The 17,079-nt window shown below is 50.4% G+C and overlaps 1 protein-coding gene across 3 annotated transcripts in view; it reads right to left on the reverse strand.

Moving 5' to 3' along the window:
- Positions 1-4,900: 4,900 nt before the first annotated feature.
- The window catches only part of AKAP1 (A-kinase anchoring protein 1), a 33,877-nt gene continuing 21,698 nt past the window's right edge, over positions 4,901-17,079 (reverse strand). For all 3 annotated transcript variants that reach the window (XM_032322377.1, XM_032322378.1, XM_032322379.1), the window contains exons 3-11: positions 14,740-14,873; positions 13,008-13,134; positions 12,295-12,422; positions 10,302-10,479; positions 8,697-8,847; positions 8,189-8,256; positions 6,820-6,893; positions 6,533-6,595; positions 4,901-5,956 (exon numbers count right to left, since the gene is read on the reverse strand). In XM_032322377.1, the coding sequence (XP_032178268.1) occupies positions 5,882-5,956; positions 6,533-6,595; positions 6,820-6,893; positions 8,189-8,256; positions 8,697-8,847; positions 10,302-10,479; positions 12,295-12,422; positions 13,008-13,134; positions 14,740-14,873 (998 nt within the window). In that variant the 3' untranslated portion in view covers positions 4,901-5,881. The remainder of the gene's footprint in view (positions 5,957-6,532; positions 6,596-6,819; positions 6,894-8,188; positions 8,257-8,696; positions 8,848-10,301; positions 10,480-12,294; positions 12,423-13,007; positions 13,135-14,739; positions 14,874-17,079) is intronic.

The raw sequence follows: 17,079 nt of genomic DNA on the forward strand, positions 1-17,079 counted from the left end.
TCACCAAGCCAAGGAAGCTGGAGAAAGGCAAGAAATCCATCCCAGGTCGAGGTAGGAGGTGTCTGCCTTCCGGGGCCTTCCGGGGCTTCTCAAATGGCGTCTGTCCCACCAGATGTCAGCCGGGCTTATTTCTAGCAACAAACAGCCAAAATCTCGCCTAGATAATTTGCTTTGTAAAAATACAAAGTCAGTCAGCCTCATTAACAGGAATCTACAGGAAGGCTCTTATTTATAGAACAAATTAGTCTAAAGGCAAAGCTGGCAAGTACCTCTGTGTTCATCTAAGTCACCCCCGGGTTTTATGGATGGGGGATGGGGGAGAGAGGGTGAGAAACTTGCCCCAAGCCCCATGGCCAGAGCTTTGAGTCCTCAGAGCAAAGGTCAGGGGCCCAGGACAAGAGACCATTGATCAGGACAGGCTAGGAACAGGCTGCAGATGAGACACCACCTCAACCCCAGTGACTTACAACAGACTTGCTTCCCAACATCCAGGGAGTGGCTGCAACCCTGTTCTATGTCGTCTTCACGCTGGGATTCAGGTGCGTGGCTTAGGCTCCACCTGCAACACAGCCACCACTGGGAGGGAGAAAACAAGTGAGTCTGCCTCTTGGGACCCACACTGCCTCTACCCACCTTTCAGGGACCATGCCTGAGGGCAAGAATACAAGGATTGCAGGGCGGGAGGAGAGAATTTTTGGCAAGGTGACCTTCACTCCAGCAGAGATGCTCAGCCTAATAACTGCTGGTATTGTCAGGACACAAAGAAATGTTCAGACATACAAGGTATTCTGAAAACCAGAAAAAGTCAAAGTCATACTCCAGATGAAGTCAATCAAAATAAAGACCTCAGGAGCAGGTGTATAAGAAACAGCAGGAGGAAAGCTGGAGAAACAAAGTTGGGCAAAAATGTTTCCTGGAAACAAACAGGGTTGCTGGCAGGGGGAGGTGGGGAGGCATAGGGTGGCTGGGTGACGGACACTGGGGAGGGTATGTGCTATGGGGAGTGCTGTGAATTGTGTAAGACTGATGATTCATAGACCTGTACCCCTGAAACAAATAATACATTATATGTTAATAAAAAAATGTTTTCTGAAAACATGACTGAAGTTTAATGTCACCATTCTAAACCTCCTGAGATAGAGGCATATGTGAAAAAAGTTAGGAATCTGAACTGGATTCTAGATGATTCTAACAAAACCCAGGAGAGAGAGAAAGTGTGTGGATGCACATTTATAGGAAGAAAGGCAGAAATGTTTCTGCTGAGTTTCCCTTTTTGGGGGAAAGGAGGCCTTAACTATGTGATATTAAGAGAAACATAAATTCAAAGTTATTGGCCAATAACTGATACCCACTTAAAACACAGAAACAAGATCTTAAATGCTAAATTTAGGGGTGCCTGGGTGGCTCAGTCAGTTAAGCATCTGCCTTTGGCTCAGGTCATCAGGCTTCTTGCTCAGCCAGGGGTCTGTTTCTCCCTCTCCCTCTGCCCCTCTCTGTCCACCCCTCCCCCACCCCCCACTTGTGCTCTCTACTCTCTCTCAAATAAAATCTTTAAAAAAATAAAAATGAATGCTAAATTTACTACAGGGAAAAATCCTGATCAAGCAAATGAGAAAAGGAAAAAAAAATCACAAACCAAAAAACCAAAACCACCCAGAAACAAAACATAACAGAAAAATGAACTAAATGGCAAATAATAATATTGCAACAGTGATCACAATGAACAAGTCAGATTCACCTACTGACCTCTTAGATTTCACTAAAAGAAAAAAATTCTAGCAGTGTGCTGTTTACAAGTCATCCACCTGCCTCATTAAATGACAGAAAAAAATATAAAAAATTTAAAACAAAAAGCACCAAACAGAGTAGCAAAGATACCTCACATTGATGAGAAAATATCACCCATGAGCTTTTTCAAACTAAGCAATGTAACAGCATCGTTCAGAAGTTTCCACTTAAGAACAGGAAAACCACAATCTTTTAATGCATTTTTCCTGGGAACGGACAGAAAGTATAGACAATAAAAAAAAAAAAGTGGAGGGAGAGGGTAAGAAAGAAAAACTAGATATGAATAATTTATAAACTCAATTTAATATATTACATAAAACTTTATAACAAGTCAACAACATGCATTATTTTTTCCAAATGTCGGTAAAACATTCACCATGATTCTCTCTCAAAAAAATCATGCTAAAGGTCGTCTGGAAAAGTAAATGTGCAAAAGAACCTAGAGCTTTCTGAGTAAGGACAAACATCAACATAAGGCTGTCAATATTGGTGTGATGCTGATCAGTGGGACAGTCTGGTACCCAACAAGGCAGCCACCTGTGGCTGAGCACCTGAGCCGTGATTAAGCAGAAAAGATGGACTGGAAATATAAAATATACACACAGGATTCCCCCAGACTCAGTATGAAAATACTATAAAATCTCATTGGTATTTTCAGTATGCATTACGTATTGAAATGTTGGATTAAACAAACTATTTAAACTATCTCACCCAGTTTTCTTTTATTGAGGCTCCTAGAGAAAAATTTAAAAATTACACGTGTGGCTCCCATGTTTCTACTGGACTGTGCTGGTCTAGAAACAATCCAGACGTTCTCTTTTCTGTCTACATCCCTGATGACCCTTCCCAGCGGAGGTTTTTTTGTTTCCTTTTTAGATCAGCAAGGACCAAAAATGTTCACTCTGGCTGAGATGCTACATGTTCTTCCTGGCTTCGTTTACATTTCTTGAATTTTAACTTCTCCTATAAGCAAAATGATCACATTCTGCCATGGTGTTTTTTCCATTCTCAGTTATGAGACTGTTTTGTGGGGTGATGACTTCAGGACTATAGCCTTTACTTGGGGATGCAGAATGAAGCGTGATCAGTTCTCACAGTCCTTCAGAGGAGCTGTGGTGGAGACCTGCCTTGGGACAGCGGGCTGGCTTTCAAGTGCAGTGTTCAACTGCAGTGTTCACCTGTAAACCACTTTGTAAGTCACCATCTATTTCCAAGGTCAGTCCCTGCCTCCCTGGGGTGTCTTGAGGACCAAGTTTATCTCTTCCAAATGAGCACCTTTCTCCATCACTGCAGCTACTCATCTTGATTTATCTTAAGCTGGAGGTGGTTAAGAGGTATGCGCAAGGCTGTGTTGGGCTTAGCAGGAACACAGGCCCCAGCATCCATGCTGACACCCCACCGGGAGCAGCCACACCTGGCAGGGCCCTGAGCACTGGTGGGGGAGGGGGGGGAGAATGGTTGAAATAAACACTTGTAGTGAGAACAGGCTGGAAGCTCTAGGCTCCCGCACCCAGCACTCTACCTGGCTCCACCATACCCTCAGGCAGGTGACCAGCACCCCTCCAGCACCATGAGTTTTCAAAGCCATGCTTAAGCCATCCCCTGGATGGCCCAGCTAACTCAGAGCAGGTGTCTAAAATATACTGGTCCAGAGGACTGATGTCCACAGTCGGGGAGTGAGGACCTCCATAAATCTACCCCTCTGTAAGAGCAACAAGATTACCAGCAAAATGGTCAAAACCAACTTTTTCTGAACCCTGTATAATGTGAGAAGGGTTAATTCAGAGTATGTGACCTTCACCAACCTCTAAAGTCACTTTACTCCATAAATGGACTCACCCCTGAAAGCTAGGACTATTAAGTTCCACAATAGCCCACCTCCTCATCCCCACTGCCCATCTCCCCCAGTCCTGGAGGCCTTGTCCAAGGGATCCTGACCCATCAACTTGTCACCCCAAGAGCTGTTCCACGGAACAGCATCTTATCTGGACTACCCTGACTTGGTCTTGGCTTGTCCTCTATCCTGTCCCCCACCAGTCACCAGATTCTGTAGGTCCCTCTCAATAGCTCCCAAAGGCCAACTCTGAACACCAGGCTCTGCTACTCTCCCCACACAAGCTTGAGGGCTCCCATATACCCTTGTCTGCTCCAGGGATACAGAGCTGAACAGAAAAAGCTTGGGTGTAACCCAAGCTGGCCAATGTCACAGCCAATTACTGCTGGGACTTAGGATGACCTCCAGTTGTAGCTACAACTGCATGAGAGCTTGCCCAGGGCCAAGCTCTGTACAAGCACGGGACACTCCCATGATTTTGCTTCATTGCTTTGAGGTTGGTCCCATGAACTGATCCTAGAGATGAGAGAAACAGGCCGTTAACCACTTGTTACCCATGGCCGGGGAGGGTAGTTGCAGCTCTGTGGGGCAGCCTCCACCTTCAAGAAACCCCTTTTGGGGGGGTGGGGGTGGGGAGCGCCAAGACACAGGCCAACGGGCCCAAGCCTACCTTTGCCCTAAAGAGGAGAGGCCGTTAAATCAAAACTTCATTCTGGGGCGCCTGGGTGGCTCAGTCAGTCAAGCATCAGACCCTTGATTTCCACTCAGGTCATGATCTCAGGGTCATGAGATCAAGCCCCATGCTGGGCTCCGTGCTCAGGAGGGTGTCTACTTGATTCTCTCTCTCCCTCTTCCTCTGTCCCTCTCTCCAGTACGCACACACTCTCTGTAAAATAAATCCTTAAAAACTCAAAACTTCATTCTGTTCTCCCCATGCAGGTGTAAATTGTTCCTACACCAAAAGAGAGGACAGAACTTCAAAGATCTCTTGAGACAGCCCAAAGAATTATGGAAGCCAGTGCTTTAAACTCAGGCCTGGCTTTCTGAGACTCTCACTAGGGGAAGCCAGAGAGTCCTGTGGCTGCCACCTTGTGGGGCAAGGAGAGGGAGGGAAAAAAAAAAAAAAAAAAAAAAGGAAATTTCTGGCTAATTGGTCTTCCCAGAGCCCTAGGGCTTCTTTAGAAGGGCCCCTCCAGCCCACCACACTCACCACCACCACCTCACTCCCCACCCCAACCCTCTCACCCTGGAAGAAAGGGACTCAAAGCTACAGTGCACACAGTTCAAGATTTATATAAGTTACTTTCTTATGTCGGCACAATGCTGAAAAGCCAGTCTAAAAAAAGAATCAAACACACCACGGGAAGGTAATTCAAATGAGTTGATTTTTTTTTTTTTTAACAAATTTTTACAGGAAAAAAAAAAAATCCCCGCTCACAATCTATCCCCTACAGTCACCTTGTCAAGTATGCAGAAAGCCACAGGAGGAACCTGCAGGGACAGCTGCTCTGCTCACAGATGATGTGGGGTGTGGAAAAAATCTTGAGTTCCCTTTGTTCTCCAGTGTATCTTATACAAAATATTACATTTTTTTAAACATATATTTACAGAGTTTGCACAAATAGAAAATGGTTACAAATTACAACCAGGCTTGGCAAGATAACATTCCCCTCCACCACCCACCAAGGCAGGAGGTCTGACTGCTTCGTATTTACATATGCATTAAAAAGTCTGCCTTCCTAGAGACCTAGATGAAGTTTATAAAAACTGGTTAAATATCATAAATTCATTGACATAAGCTGTACAAGTAATCAATACCAATTAGTGATTTCATGTCTTGCTCCCTGAAGAAAGATTTTGAAAGAAAAGAAACCCTCCCAGGCAACACATCCCTTGGCCCGTCTGCTGCGGTTGGTCTGGTTCTGAGTGAGGGGAGGAGGTGGGAAGGAAGAAGGGAACGGAGGTGGCAGAGGACAACCTGGTTGAGACCGTTTTACTCTCATTTTTTCTTTTTTTTTAAAGGCTTGGAACCAGGCTAAACTGACTGGCTTGTTCAACACCATCTTATGGCTTTTGAAAGAACCCACGGTTCCTTCCTTGTCTCAGAGACAAAACTTCTCAACATGACTACAGTGTGGGGAAAAAAAGACAACTTTCTGGGGAAGACAACGTTTGTTATTCTGATGTAATGTCTTTGCCTCAGCGCCAAGCCCACTTTCAACAGTGCAAAGACTCCAGAAGCGTCTGTCAGGGACGGGGTCAGAGGCCCGCGTAGTGGCTGTCTACCCACTGAGCAAGTCCTCGCTCCACCAGCGACCGGTTTATCAACACCGCCTGGAAAACAAAGTTCCCTTGAAAGCTCGGCCCGCTGCACCTCAGGGCCAGCAGTCAAGGCCATCAAGGGTCCTCCCGCTCCAGGTCCCAGAAGACCACAGCAAGCTACGAGTACCGGAAGATTGTGGTGGGGGTGGGGGACAGGACTCTTCTAGGCGAACAGGGGTATTTATGGAACATTCTGTTGGCATGAGGGCAGGCTTTTCAGTACACTAGAGAAATCTAAGCATGAGCACCATGAAATGGGGTGGGAAAACCCACTGGACACAGGGTCCAGAAAGGTTCTAGATCCCGGAAGGACCACTGACACTTTGTTGTGGGGCCTATTCTGTGTACTGGGGCATGTTTAGCAGCACCACCCTGCCTCTAACTACCAGACACTGTTAGCATCACCACCCCCAAATGAGGCTACCTAAAACATCTCCGGACACTGCTAAATGTCCCCGGGTGGGGGGCAGTGGGGTCCACTGGTTAGTTATAAGCCCTGATTAGCTCAAGAGGAGATAGTGGCAGAATCAGCTCTAAATCCATCCATGACTGCTGGCCAATAAATTACAAGAAAAGCATAGAACTTACTTCATTTCCAACCACACTCCATAGCTGAATTAGAGGAAGGCCAGTCGGGCTGTAACTTGTCACCTAGAAACAGAATAGAAGAAAGCAAGCATGTTACAAACCTACCCCATGTACCCTTCATTAAAGACTACTGACCAAACCAGGGCCCAAGCCACAAAGGAGAAAGGAATTCAAAGGTCAAAGAATCCAAAATCCTTGATAACAGAGGCCGTGGGAGGCATAGCACAAAAGCCAGCAGGAGGCTCGTCAGACAGACCCTGTCCAGCCTGTCTGCCCCCCACACACACCTGAGCCAGCAGCGCGGTATTTCCGGTCATCTCGCTCATGGCTGCATCTGCTTCAGGGGAAAAGTGGTCATCATCTTTAAAAGGAAAAAGAAAAGCAGCATTTAGGCTTTCACGGAGGCAAAGCACCCTTGTCACTCACACAATTTCCAGGTGTTTCCAGAAGCCTCGGATGCTGCCAGGGCCCGGGGAACTTCGTCTGGAAGAGCCACCTATGGCAGGAACAGAAGCCAAGCCTCCAGAGGGCTCCAAGTGGACACACTCATGGGGGCCCTGCTACAGGCTACCTGCTGGGGAACACGAGCAAAGGAATGGAAACTCTGCCTTCAAGGGGAACACAGTCACTGCCACCATCTAATTTGGGTGCTGACCAGGACGAACCTTCCTCGCGTGAGGCAGTGACACCTAGCAAAGGTGGGGCCACAGAGCACAGAATGGGCAGCCCCCCACTGGTGGTCAGGGCACGGGGGCAGCACTCTCCGTCTGCTTACACAGCTACGCACAAGCGCACAGCTGAGGCAAGAGGCAGCAAGGATGGAGAGGCAGGGTCAGGGAGGTCTGCGTAAGGCCTGATGGAGGAGGGACCCCTTGGCTGGGCTTGGACAGACTGCGGAGATGGGAACTGCGTAAGAGCAATAAAGGAAAACAGGAGGAGGCTGCCAGGACACCAGTGAGCCTGCAGGGCCCCCAGTGTACTTTCTGGACATGGACCAGAACAGTAAGAGCAGAGTGGGGCACAGCTGGACTATCACCTACAAATACAAAATTCCCTGTTGTCGGCAGCTGCAACTTGACCACCGTCCACATCCCAGTTCCTGGGTTTATGGGATTCCCTCGGCCTCCCTGAAAGACAGATACTATCCCGTTTTCAAGAGGGTTTAAAACACTAGCAAGGCTACCTTAACATGCCCCGGATCACTCTGTCAGTACCCTTCTGTCTGGGGACAGGGTCAGTCTAGGATACCACACAGGTGAGTGTCAGCACAGTCCCCATGGTGCCCGGGAGCTGAGGCCCAGCTGAGCAGTGCAGCATGCCTCCACACCTACCCCTCGACCACAGATGCTGGACCCTAGGTCCCAACCATGTTCCACAAAGTGCCCGAGTTAGAAATCTCTCAAAGTTGATGGCCTGGGTAAAGTCTGGAACAGTGGCCCTGAAAGGGTGGTTCATGGGCCAGCGGCACTGGCATCAACTGAGTACTGGCCAGAGAGGCACGTCCTCGGGCCTCGGCGCTGAACGGTCAAATCAGAAACTCTGACAGAGGCAGCAAGCTGTATTAGCCTAAGTCCTCCGGGCACAAACGAAGGTTCTCAAAGAGAAAGACCTACTCTCAACCATGGTTCCCACCATGTCAGAGGCCCCATCTGTTACCTGACAAGGGCATCACGCTGTCCAGAAGGACCTCTGCTCCCTGGAATGGCAGAGTCACAAAGTCAGATCTAGAAAGGCAAGGAAGGAACAGTTTATGAACTTGAAGGCTGATTCCATTTCAGGCCAATATTTACCTGGTGCTTTAACACTGTGAGTCCTCACCAAACCCAAGATGAAGCCAAGCAGAGGCATACAGGACAGGCAGCAGGCCGCAGCTCCCAGCATGCCCGATTGCAGGCTGACCTCAGAGGGGCTCCTGGCATCAAGTTCCCAGAGAGAAGCCTGCCCCACTTCTGCCCAAGGATACTCGAGGGACCTCTGCCACAAGACCAGCCCTTCTAGCAGAGGCGAGCAATGCAGCCTGTCTCTATCAGGCTCTGCCAAACCAGAATAGGCAGCCGAAAGAGTCAACCCATGTCCCAGGCTTGGTAGAACTAAGCCAGCTCTGCAGAAATCCCACACCCCCTGACACACACAGAGTGTGCATGTCTGAGGAGTGTTGACCCACCGGATCTGCCGGAGCACGTCCACTTTCACTCTCTTATATCCACCGTAGTCCACGTAGCGGATCTCCACTTCATTGCTTTCCTCATAAGAGGCCACCACTTGGGCTCGCCACCAGGCACCGTCCACGCCGGGGGCAGCGCAGATGACCGTTACTGCAGGTCAGGAAGAGAGCATATGGGCATAGGTCAGGGCACCAAGGGTCACCCCAGTCGATGCTACCCACATCCCCATGCTACTTCTCAGAGGCCTGTGCTTCCACAGGGCCAGGAGTCTCCAGAGCTTCCCTGGAGCCTGAGACTGGCCAAGGGAAGGACCTGGACATGGGAAATCTGGCCTCCCATGTATGCCACCCAAAAAGCTCTCCAGACCAAAAAGCAGTCTTCCAAATCCATTTACTCTGAAACTTACTAAAACCTGAGAGGGACAAGGATTGACCAGAAGGAGCCTATCTAAAACTCAGGGAATGGGATGTTTATTCTTAAAATTCCAGAAAAAAATCAAGAACCTCCGAGTACGGCAGATCTTGTCGACCTGGTACCTAGAGCCTGTTCTGGCCTATGCCGACTCAGAAGTTGATCAGAAGAAGATCCCCAGGCATAAGCCCCCCTCTTCTAGCCTTTGCTTCAGGAAGGCACCAAGAGCACAGCTGTCCCAGGCAGCCAAGGCCAGGGAGCAAGTGCGCCAGCAGTCACCAACACCCCCATGGCAGCCGGGACAGGACAGATGGAACTCTGGGGTGAGGGCCTGCTCACACAGCTGACCATACTATGTCCTCACTTTGACCCTTACAGGGAGCCCCTGGCATAGTCACCTTTTAAACCCCAGTTCAGTCTTCACTGGTGAATTGAAGTAACATTAAGAGACTCTGATGATAATTAAATCCTTATTTCTAATACAGGTATCTTCAAAGTTTTCCCTAAAGCCTTAAAACCATTAGGGTGCTCCAGGTTAGAAGCCCCTGCTAGGGGTGGATGACGAGATGTTGGGACATTAGATTCCTGCCAACAAGGCAATAAGTTAAGAGTGACAAAGCACAGACCTAGGAGCACAACTGAGTTTAGATCCCCGTTCCTGCTCAGGGATCACCTGGGCCAGCCACCGGACTTGAGGGCCCATTTTCTCATCTGTCACATGGAGGTGAGACACACCACAGCAGGAGTCTATGGCTCGTCAAGGAGCTTCTTCGAGAACCATCATCTGGATCAGGCACTTTACATATAACACACATCCAATCCAACCCCGACTCCTGAAACAAGAGGGCACCGCCCCACTCAACAGATAGATGGCAGAGCTGAGATCTGAGCTCATGTGTCAAAAATCTACTTTAACCCCATGGGACTCTGTCAGCCAGTGGGAAGACCATTTCCATTGGGACAGCTGGGAAACAGCCCAGAGTAACTCCACGCTAACAGCAAGAACTCAGGGATGCTGCTCCAATGAAGGATCTTGGGACAGCCTCCTCCTGGGTCAAAACCAAGGGCAGCACAGGCCACCCCCAAAAGCCTGACTGAGCCCAGGGCTCCCCACTGACCTGTGGGCAGCACAGGCCACCCCCAAAAGCCTGACTGAGCCCAGGGCTCCCCACTGACCTGTGGGCAGCACTTACCTTCCACGGGGGTGGGCAAGGTGGGGATCCCGGGCTGAGAGTAACACAGGCACATCTGCTGGTCCAGACTGCGCAGCGCGTGGAAGGTAGGGTGCGTGTGCTGCTGCACGAACAAGTGCCCGGCGTTGACCTGGTTGACCACGATCACTTCCACAGTGACACCGTCAGGCAGCATGAGCTGTCAGGAAGGGGAGGGGCAAAAGGCACTGCAGTAATCCTTCTCTTCTCATGTCTGACATAAGCCCTGAGGCCTCCAGGCAAGCCTATAAGTTGGCATATCTTTGGAAAGGGCATGGCAGCCCAAAGCAATATGGCACCCAAATGGAGGAAGCCCAAGTACAACGACCTCAGCCATGCAAGTGTGGAACCTGTGGCCCTTCTCCTGCAACGTTAAGAATCACCTCTAGAGGAGGCCTCGTTGCAGGGCAGGGAGGAGCCAGCTGTGGATGCCCTGGAGGGGCCTGGGCAAAGGCCTCTCCTGAGGCCAAGGAATGAGGGGCCATGGAGAACAAGGCACCAGAGAGTAAGAGGTAGGCAGGCCCCAGGTCCATAGCCAGCAACCTGGGCCCTGCAGCTGACCCCAGGAGCTCCAAGTCCCACAGGGTCCCTCTACTCTGCTTTCCTGCCAGCAAGAAACCAACAGTCTGAGTCATCCTGTCTCCTCCTTTCTGCCCTCCACAGACAACCTCCCAGCTCATCCCCACTCTGGGATGTGGAATGTGGGTTGCTCAGTGGTCAGGTCCCATATTAATACCCTAGCAGAGGCCAAGACTGCTCTCAAAAGTGACGTGACCCTAGACACTCGTTTTCCTGATGCCAAGTTACAGGCAACAACTAGGTGCCCTCGACAGGAGGATATAGAGGCCACCTTCCAGTCACGTGGCCAGGTCTCTGACTAAGAGTCCTGACCTCCCTCCTTTCCCCATGCAGCTAGTTGAAAGGCAACTGCGACCTCCTCTCCAGTTCCACCAAGCCACACAGAGAACCAGGGAAGGAAGCCATCCACCTGCTCAATTATTTACAATTAAAGAGCGTGGCTGGTCCAAGCCTTCTGGGGAGAAAATGCTAGAATTCATTAGTAAAGCATGGAATGGGCTTCAGGCCACTCCCCAATATCCAGAGGAAAGTAACAGGACACCCACCCCTCCCCCAACAGCACAAACTCTTTGAAGGGGGCAAGATACAGAACCAAGAAGTCAACCCTCCCAAACCAACCCCAGGGAGACAGTTCTCCGGAAGCAGCACGTCCAGCCCATGTGTGAAGTGCCGTCATCGTATCTGGCCTACAGAGCCCTACAATTCTTCTCCCGGGAAGAGGTGGCTCAAGCAGAGCTGTGGGCATGCTGCGGGATCCTGAGGGACAGGCCCCAGAAAGCCCACAGACCCCAGCACACAGGGGCGTCAACATGTTAGCTTTCCCTCCAAAGAGCCACCTGGCTGCCTGGGGCCGGGTGGGGAGAATTTCTTCTCCTTTATAGTCCAGGTACCTCCTGTGAGAAGGAAGGGGAAGGGATTCCTTCACCAGGGCCACCACTAGACTAGAACTAGGAGCAATGAACACAAGGACCCACTCCAAGCCCATCCAAACACACAAGGGTGGGTCCCACCCAGGCCTCCGAGGTATTAGTCTGGGACTCTGAACACATCACCAAGCCAGTCTGGGTGCACCCAGTCTCCTGTATAGACTATACTCCTTTCTAGGCAAATGCCTTGAAGACACAAAAGGTGCCAGGGCAGGAGAGTCCAAGAATGGCTCTTCCAATTGGGGACAGAGACACATCTGGCTTTGAACCAGCACTTCAGCCCCAAAGCCCAGCCACAGAGAGCACAGGCTAGAAGCAGAACCAAACTGACCAGAGGCCAGCAGTGAAAGGTCACAGGCATCAGTGAACTCTGGCCTTCCCGGCCCAGTGTTGGGAGTTTCTTATCTGGGGCAGGTTGGAGTGAAAGGGAGACAAGAAGGTCTGGTCTGGTCCCCTAGGCGCACGCTCACCCAGGAAGTCATTGGAAGAGAAGGCAGTGCCAGTGACGGCAGTGGAGGAGCGTAGATATTGGTGAGATTCAGTTCTTTGAACTTCTTCCCAATTAAGTTCAGCGCCTTGTCTACATGATGCTGAGAACCTGAACGGGGGCAGAGGCAGGAGAGTCACAGTGGGTGTGATGAACAGCAAACCAAACTCACATACATATCCCCACCCCACAGTTTTCCTAGAGTTAAGGTATATCTTTAAGGTGCCAAAAAGCCAAGTTTTGCCTTAAGAAGAAAGGCATCTAATGAGGCTTGAAACCCACTGACCTTTCAAATGGTACCTCTCTGCTGCCGTGTCCATGCTCTGAACGCAACAGAAGTCTAGCTGTTGGGAAAGACCTGCCCTCACCAACCAAAGAGGAATCACCTTCTTCTCTGATGGGATGCAGCAGCAGGCACCATAAGCCCGGACCACCCCACCTGCCCGTCTGAGTGCTCACACCTCTCCCGGCCAGAAGATCTGGGGGAGGGAGCCGAGGCTCCTTCAGGTAGCTGAACTGGAGAGGAGGGCTGAAGAAGACCCCCCTATCCCAGGCTCCCTTCACCTGGGAATAAGCACAGTTTTCTATTCAGAGATGTGGATTTCAAAAAGGGGACTTTTAGTTCCAATAATTAGGACTCAAATGCTTTACATTTCAGGCAAGACCATGAAACCCAGGCCAGCAGCTGCCACTGACCTTCTATGTGACAAATCTGGATGTTCTGGGTATAAGGCAGGGTTGAGATGTAGATCTTGGCACCAGACGTTTGCTTCAGAAAACTCACATACCGCCCCTGCTTGCCAATTAGCCGACCAACTAAGTGCTGAGAGAGAAAGAGACACAATTGGGGGTGTTAATGGGAAACCAATTCCCTACATTCCCAAAGACTACCTTTGTTTTACACAAGGTCAAGCTCAAACATATCATTAACTATGAACATGCCAGCACTCATCTGCCACTGTTCTGAGTGCTTAGCCCTGAAACAGATACCTTTATCACCACTTCACAGATGAGGTTAACGAGCTCAAGGAGACGAAGGAACTCACCCAACATGACACAGCTACCAAGTGCTGAACTACACAGTCTAGCTCCCAGACTCAGCAGTTCCCCTTTCTTCCCCGACAACTTGGCCTACACCCAGAGAACTGCAAAGCCAGCATCTTCTCCTCCCAATCTACACTAGGAGAGGTTTTACCAGCACAAGGGTGGGTTTATGACTTCTCCGACCTCTTCAAGTCTATCCACACTCGAAGATAAAGAGGCTCCATTTGAAAATAAAAGTTGAAGAAAGAACCTCCGGGTTTCTGCTGCCGACTGATAGTAGCCCGGGGCCTTCAGAGCACGAGGCTTCCAGAAGTGCCCAGCGTGCCAAGAGCTCAAGGCAGACAGAAGCAGCCCAACTTAGCCATGATGTAAGTAAGACAAGCTCTGAGACAATCCCAAATGACCCCACCCCAGCAGAGCTTCCAGGGACACAGCTGCTTGGTACACAGAGCTGCCTGCCCATGCCCTTTGCAATGACTAAAGGGGAAGAGGGCATGATGGCTCTCGGGGTCACAGGGGGAGAAAACACCAAGGGAGCCAGCACCCCGGGGTCAAAGCAGCCTACCTAACCCAGGGTTCACAGCAAGCCAAGTCTCCACGGCAGCAGGGAGCTAGTGCCCAGGAGAATTCAGTTTGCCAATTATTTCTGAGCCCCGGTGATAAACATCAAGATCAAGCCAATAAAATTGTTAAGTTAAAACAGTAAGAAGCTCGAAACTACCTCAGTACCCTGGACTTGAGGACTGGTGAAGTAAACTGACATTCATACAATGAATAATGCAGTTAAAATCATATTTTCAAAGAATAACACAGGAAAATTAAATTGTGAAATATTTAAAAGCATTAATTAGAGCACCATCATCTCAGTTTTGTTTAAAAACCACAGGGTGCAAGACGAGAAGGAAACACACGTCTTCACAGTCACTCCCGGGGGTGAGATTAGAGCAGCTTGTTATTTTCTTCCTACATGCCTATACTTTTCAAGCTCTCTGAAATATGGATTTATGCTGTACTCAATTATCAAATTTACTTTGCGTTGGGGAGCTCTGAGCAGGCACAGCAAAGGGACTCTGGGCTGGCCCACGTCCTCAGCCTGGTTTTTGGTAGCATCTCCAAACAGATCGGAGCTCCAGCAAACCAAAGGAAGCCCAGGGGAAGAGTGAGTAGCCTGTGAGTTTTAAAGGAGATGAGAACAGGAACAGGTCCCTCCTGAAGGCAGTTGCAGGAACTTCACATCACAGGAAGCTCTCAGGCCCTCGCAGAATGTAGGACTCCTCTTCCCTCCAGCCCCTGGCTCACTCGGGGGCTGCTTTGGGTTTACTATCCCTCCCCACTCAGCCCGATGACCCTGGGCCTGAGGCACCGTGGACCTTGCAGCCCTTACCTTGGGCACCTCGATCTCCCAGATGATGAGGTCCACCTTCTTAGGACTGGAGCCCACTTGGGCATTCTGGAAACTGTCAGTCTTCCTGGGCCCACAGCAGCCATCCACTGAGTCCATGCTGTTCCCGTCCGAGCCTGCAGGGGAGGAAGCAGCATGCACAGACATACAGACGCCAGCTAAGAGCCGTCAGTAACACAGAACTTCCAAATCCACATTCCCAGGAGGCCCCCACCCCACACCCCCTCCTCAAGCTTGGCAGGTGACTGTCAACCCGAAGTCTAGAAGGCTTATTAGAACAACCCCAATGAAAGGAGGACTGGGGGTGTAGATACACCTAATTTTAGCCTGTCACTCACAGCCCCACTTGCTGAACTGGCAGCCACACCCAGTCACAGCTGCCGGAGCAGAGACAAGTGGTGAGCTGGGAAGGGGGGGTCCATAGGGTGGGGGAGCAGGCCAACAGGTCCACATGGTTCCCCCGAGCCAGCTATCAGGGCTGGCCTCCACAGAGACCAGCCAGTCACAACGAACCCACACCCTTCAACTGCGCCAGCCTCTCGGACCAGGGGACTCTAGTCCCCGACGGTCCCCAGCGTGGGCTCATGGGCTGTGAACTTCAGTCAAGCAGAGCTAGAAGAGTCCTTCCTTGATGGCTCGTCTAAGGGCCCCATTCTTATCCTGGAGCCCTACTGGGAGTAAATGAAGGAGGGCCCCCCCTCTTCCTCTGTGGAGGCCTGACTTGTATACCTCTGCATACTCTTCGGGGCTCATGGTGGGTCTTTACCCCCCTGGTCAAAAGACTCAAGTTCATGCCCCAGACGACAGGGCAGGAAGCAGGACCCTGGCATTGATGTGGTCTGCTCTACTCCTGTTCAAGAGTGTGCCCGAGGAGCTATCCCGGAAAAACACTGGTTACAGACCAGCTCAAGAGGAAGGATTCTGGCTTAAACATGGGACAACTTAACTGCCAGAAATAGATTGCTCCTGAGATTCTACTAATTATGTTATTATCCACATGGTTTTGCCAAGCCACACATGTTGTCTGGATGCAGAGTAAGACTTAAAAGAGATTCTGTCCCCAGCTAAGGATAAGTCACCTTCGAAATGGCCTTGTCCCTCAACATCAGGGGCCCCTGCCTCCCCTGGATAGAATAGGACTGGCCGATATGGGTCACCCCAGGGATACCCAGAAGTGGCTTAGACTCCAGAAGGCTGAGCTCACAGGCCAGCCTCCTCAGTCGGCAGTCCCCAAGCTCCTAGGTTCCAACTTCCTCACCCACAGGTAGGGCTATGCACGCTCGGGTGCAGATGCGGGGGAGGCGGGAGCCTGTGCTTTGCACGAGTGCCGAGTGATTGGCACTGGCATCCCCTGGTCTGTGGTCCCTATACCTCCCGGCCACCAGCCTGCTCTCCCTCGAGGCCTCAACTCCAGGCCCTCACCACACCTGAGCAGCTGCCACGCTGCATCTGCCGGTGGCAGGACATGGCTAATGGGCTTAACTCAGCAGAGGGCCAGCGGATAAAGGGAAACTCCATTCTTAGAAAAATTTTTGTTTACTCATGTTAAGATCTTTAAACAACAACATTTTAACATCCCTGAAATCTGGATGCATCTTTGAGTCTCTGGCCTTCTATGATCATGATCACAATGATGAGTTTTCTTTCATTTCGAGGTACAGGAATCAACAGCCATCTCAGAGATGACAAAATACAGTGTGGGGTACACACCAGATGTGGCTGGAAGGAGTCAAATTCCCACAAAAGACTCCCAACCCTTAGACGAGCCTCCTTGAGCAGAGGCAGTAGGGAGTGGCTCCTGGACAAGCAAGGCAGAGACCCCCACGGGGAATTCACGGCCCCTTTGTAGGAGATAACTGAAAATACCCCAGGGTAGCTGCAAAACCAGGGTCAGGAGCTGCTGACCTGTATGTGAGCGGTCTGAACTGCCTATGTTGGGGTCAGCACTCGAAACCCCAGTGGACACTTCGTGACCAAAGCACCCCTCTTTCCCGGGGACGGAACTGCAGCTGCACAGAAAGTAAATGGCGGAGGCTCTCTGCGGAGGAATAGTGGCGACAACAAGGCAGGAGAGCGAGAGCCTCCCTCAAGTGTCAAGGCTGTGGCCGCTCTCTGGGCACTTACCCGGTAAGAGCTTCTGGAGAAGGAAGGCAGGTGAAGACATGGGAACAAGCACATGATTAAAAGGAAATAAACCATTGAAAAAAAGTTCACACCCATTCTTGGTACTTGGGAATTAAAGCTAAGGAGGCCTCTCCGTTATAAAAACCTTTAAGAGGTTAGGGTTAAGAGAGGAAAAGAGGCAGGTGGAGGTTAACCACC

The sequence above is a fragment of the Mustela erminea genome, chromosome 18 (genome assembly GCF_009829155.1).
Source record: "Mustela erminea isolate mMusErm1 chromosome 18, mMusErm1.Pri, whole genome shotgun sequence".
NCBI classification, from domain to species: domain Eukaryota; kingdom Metazoa; phylum Chordata; class Mammalia; order Carnivora; family Mustelidae; genus Mustela; species Mustela erminea.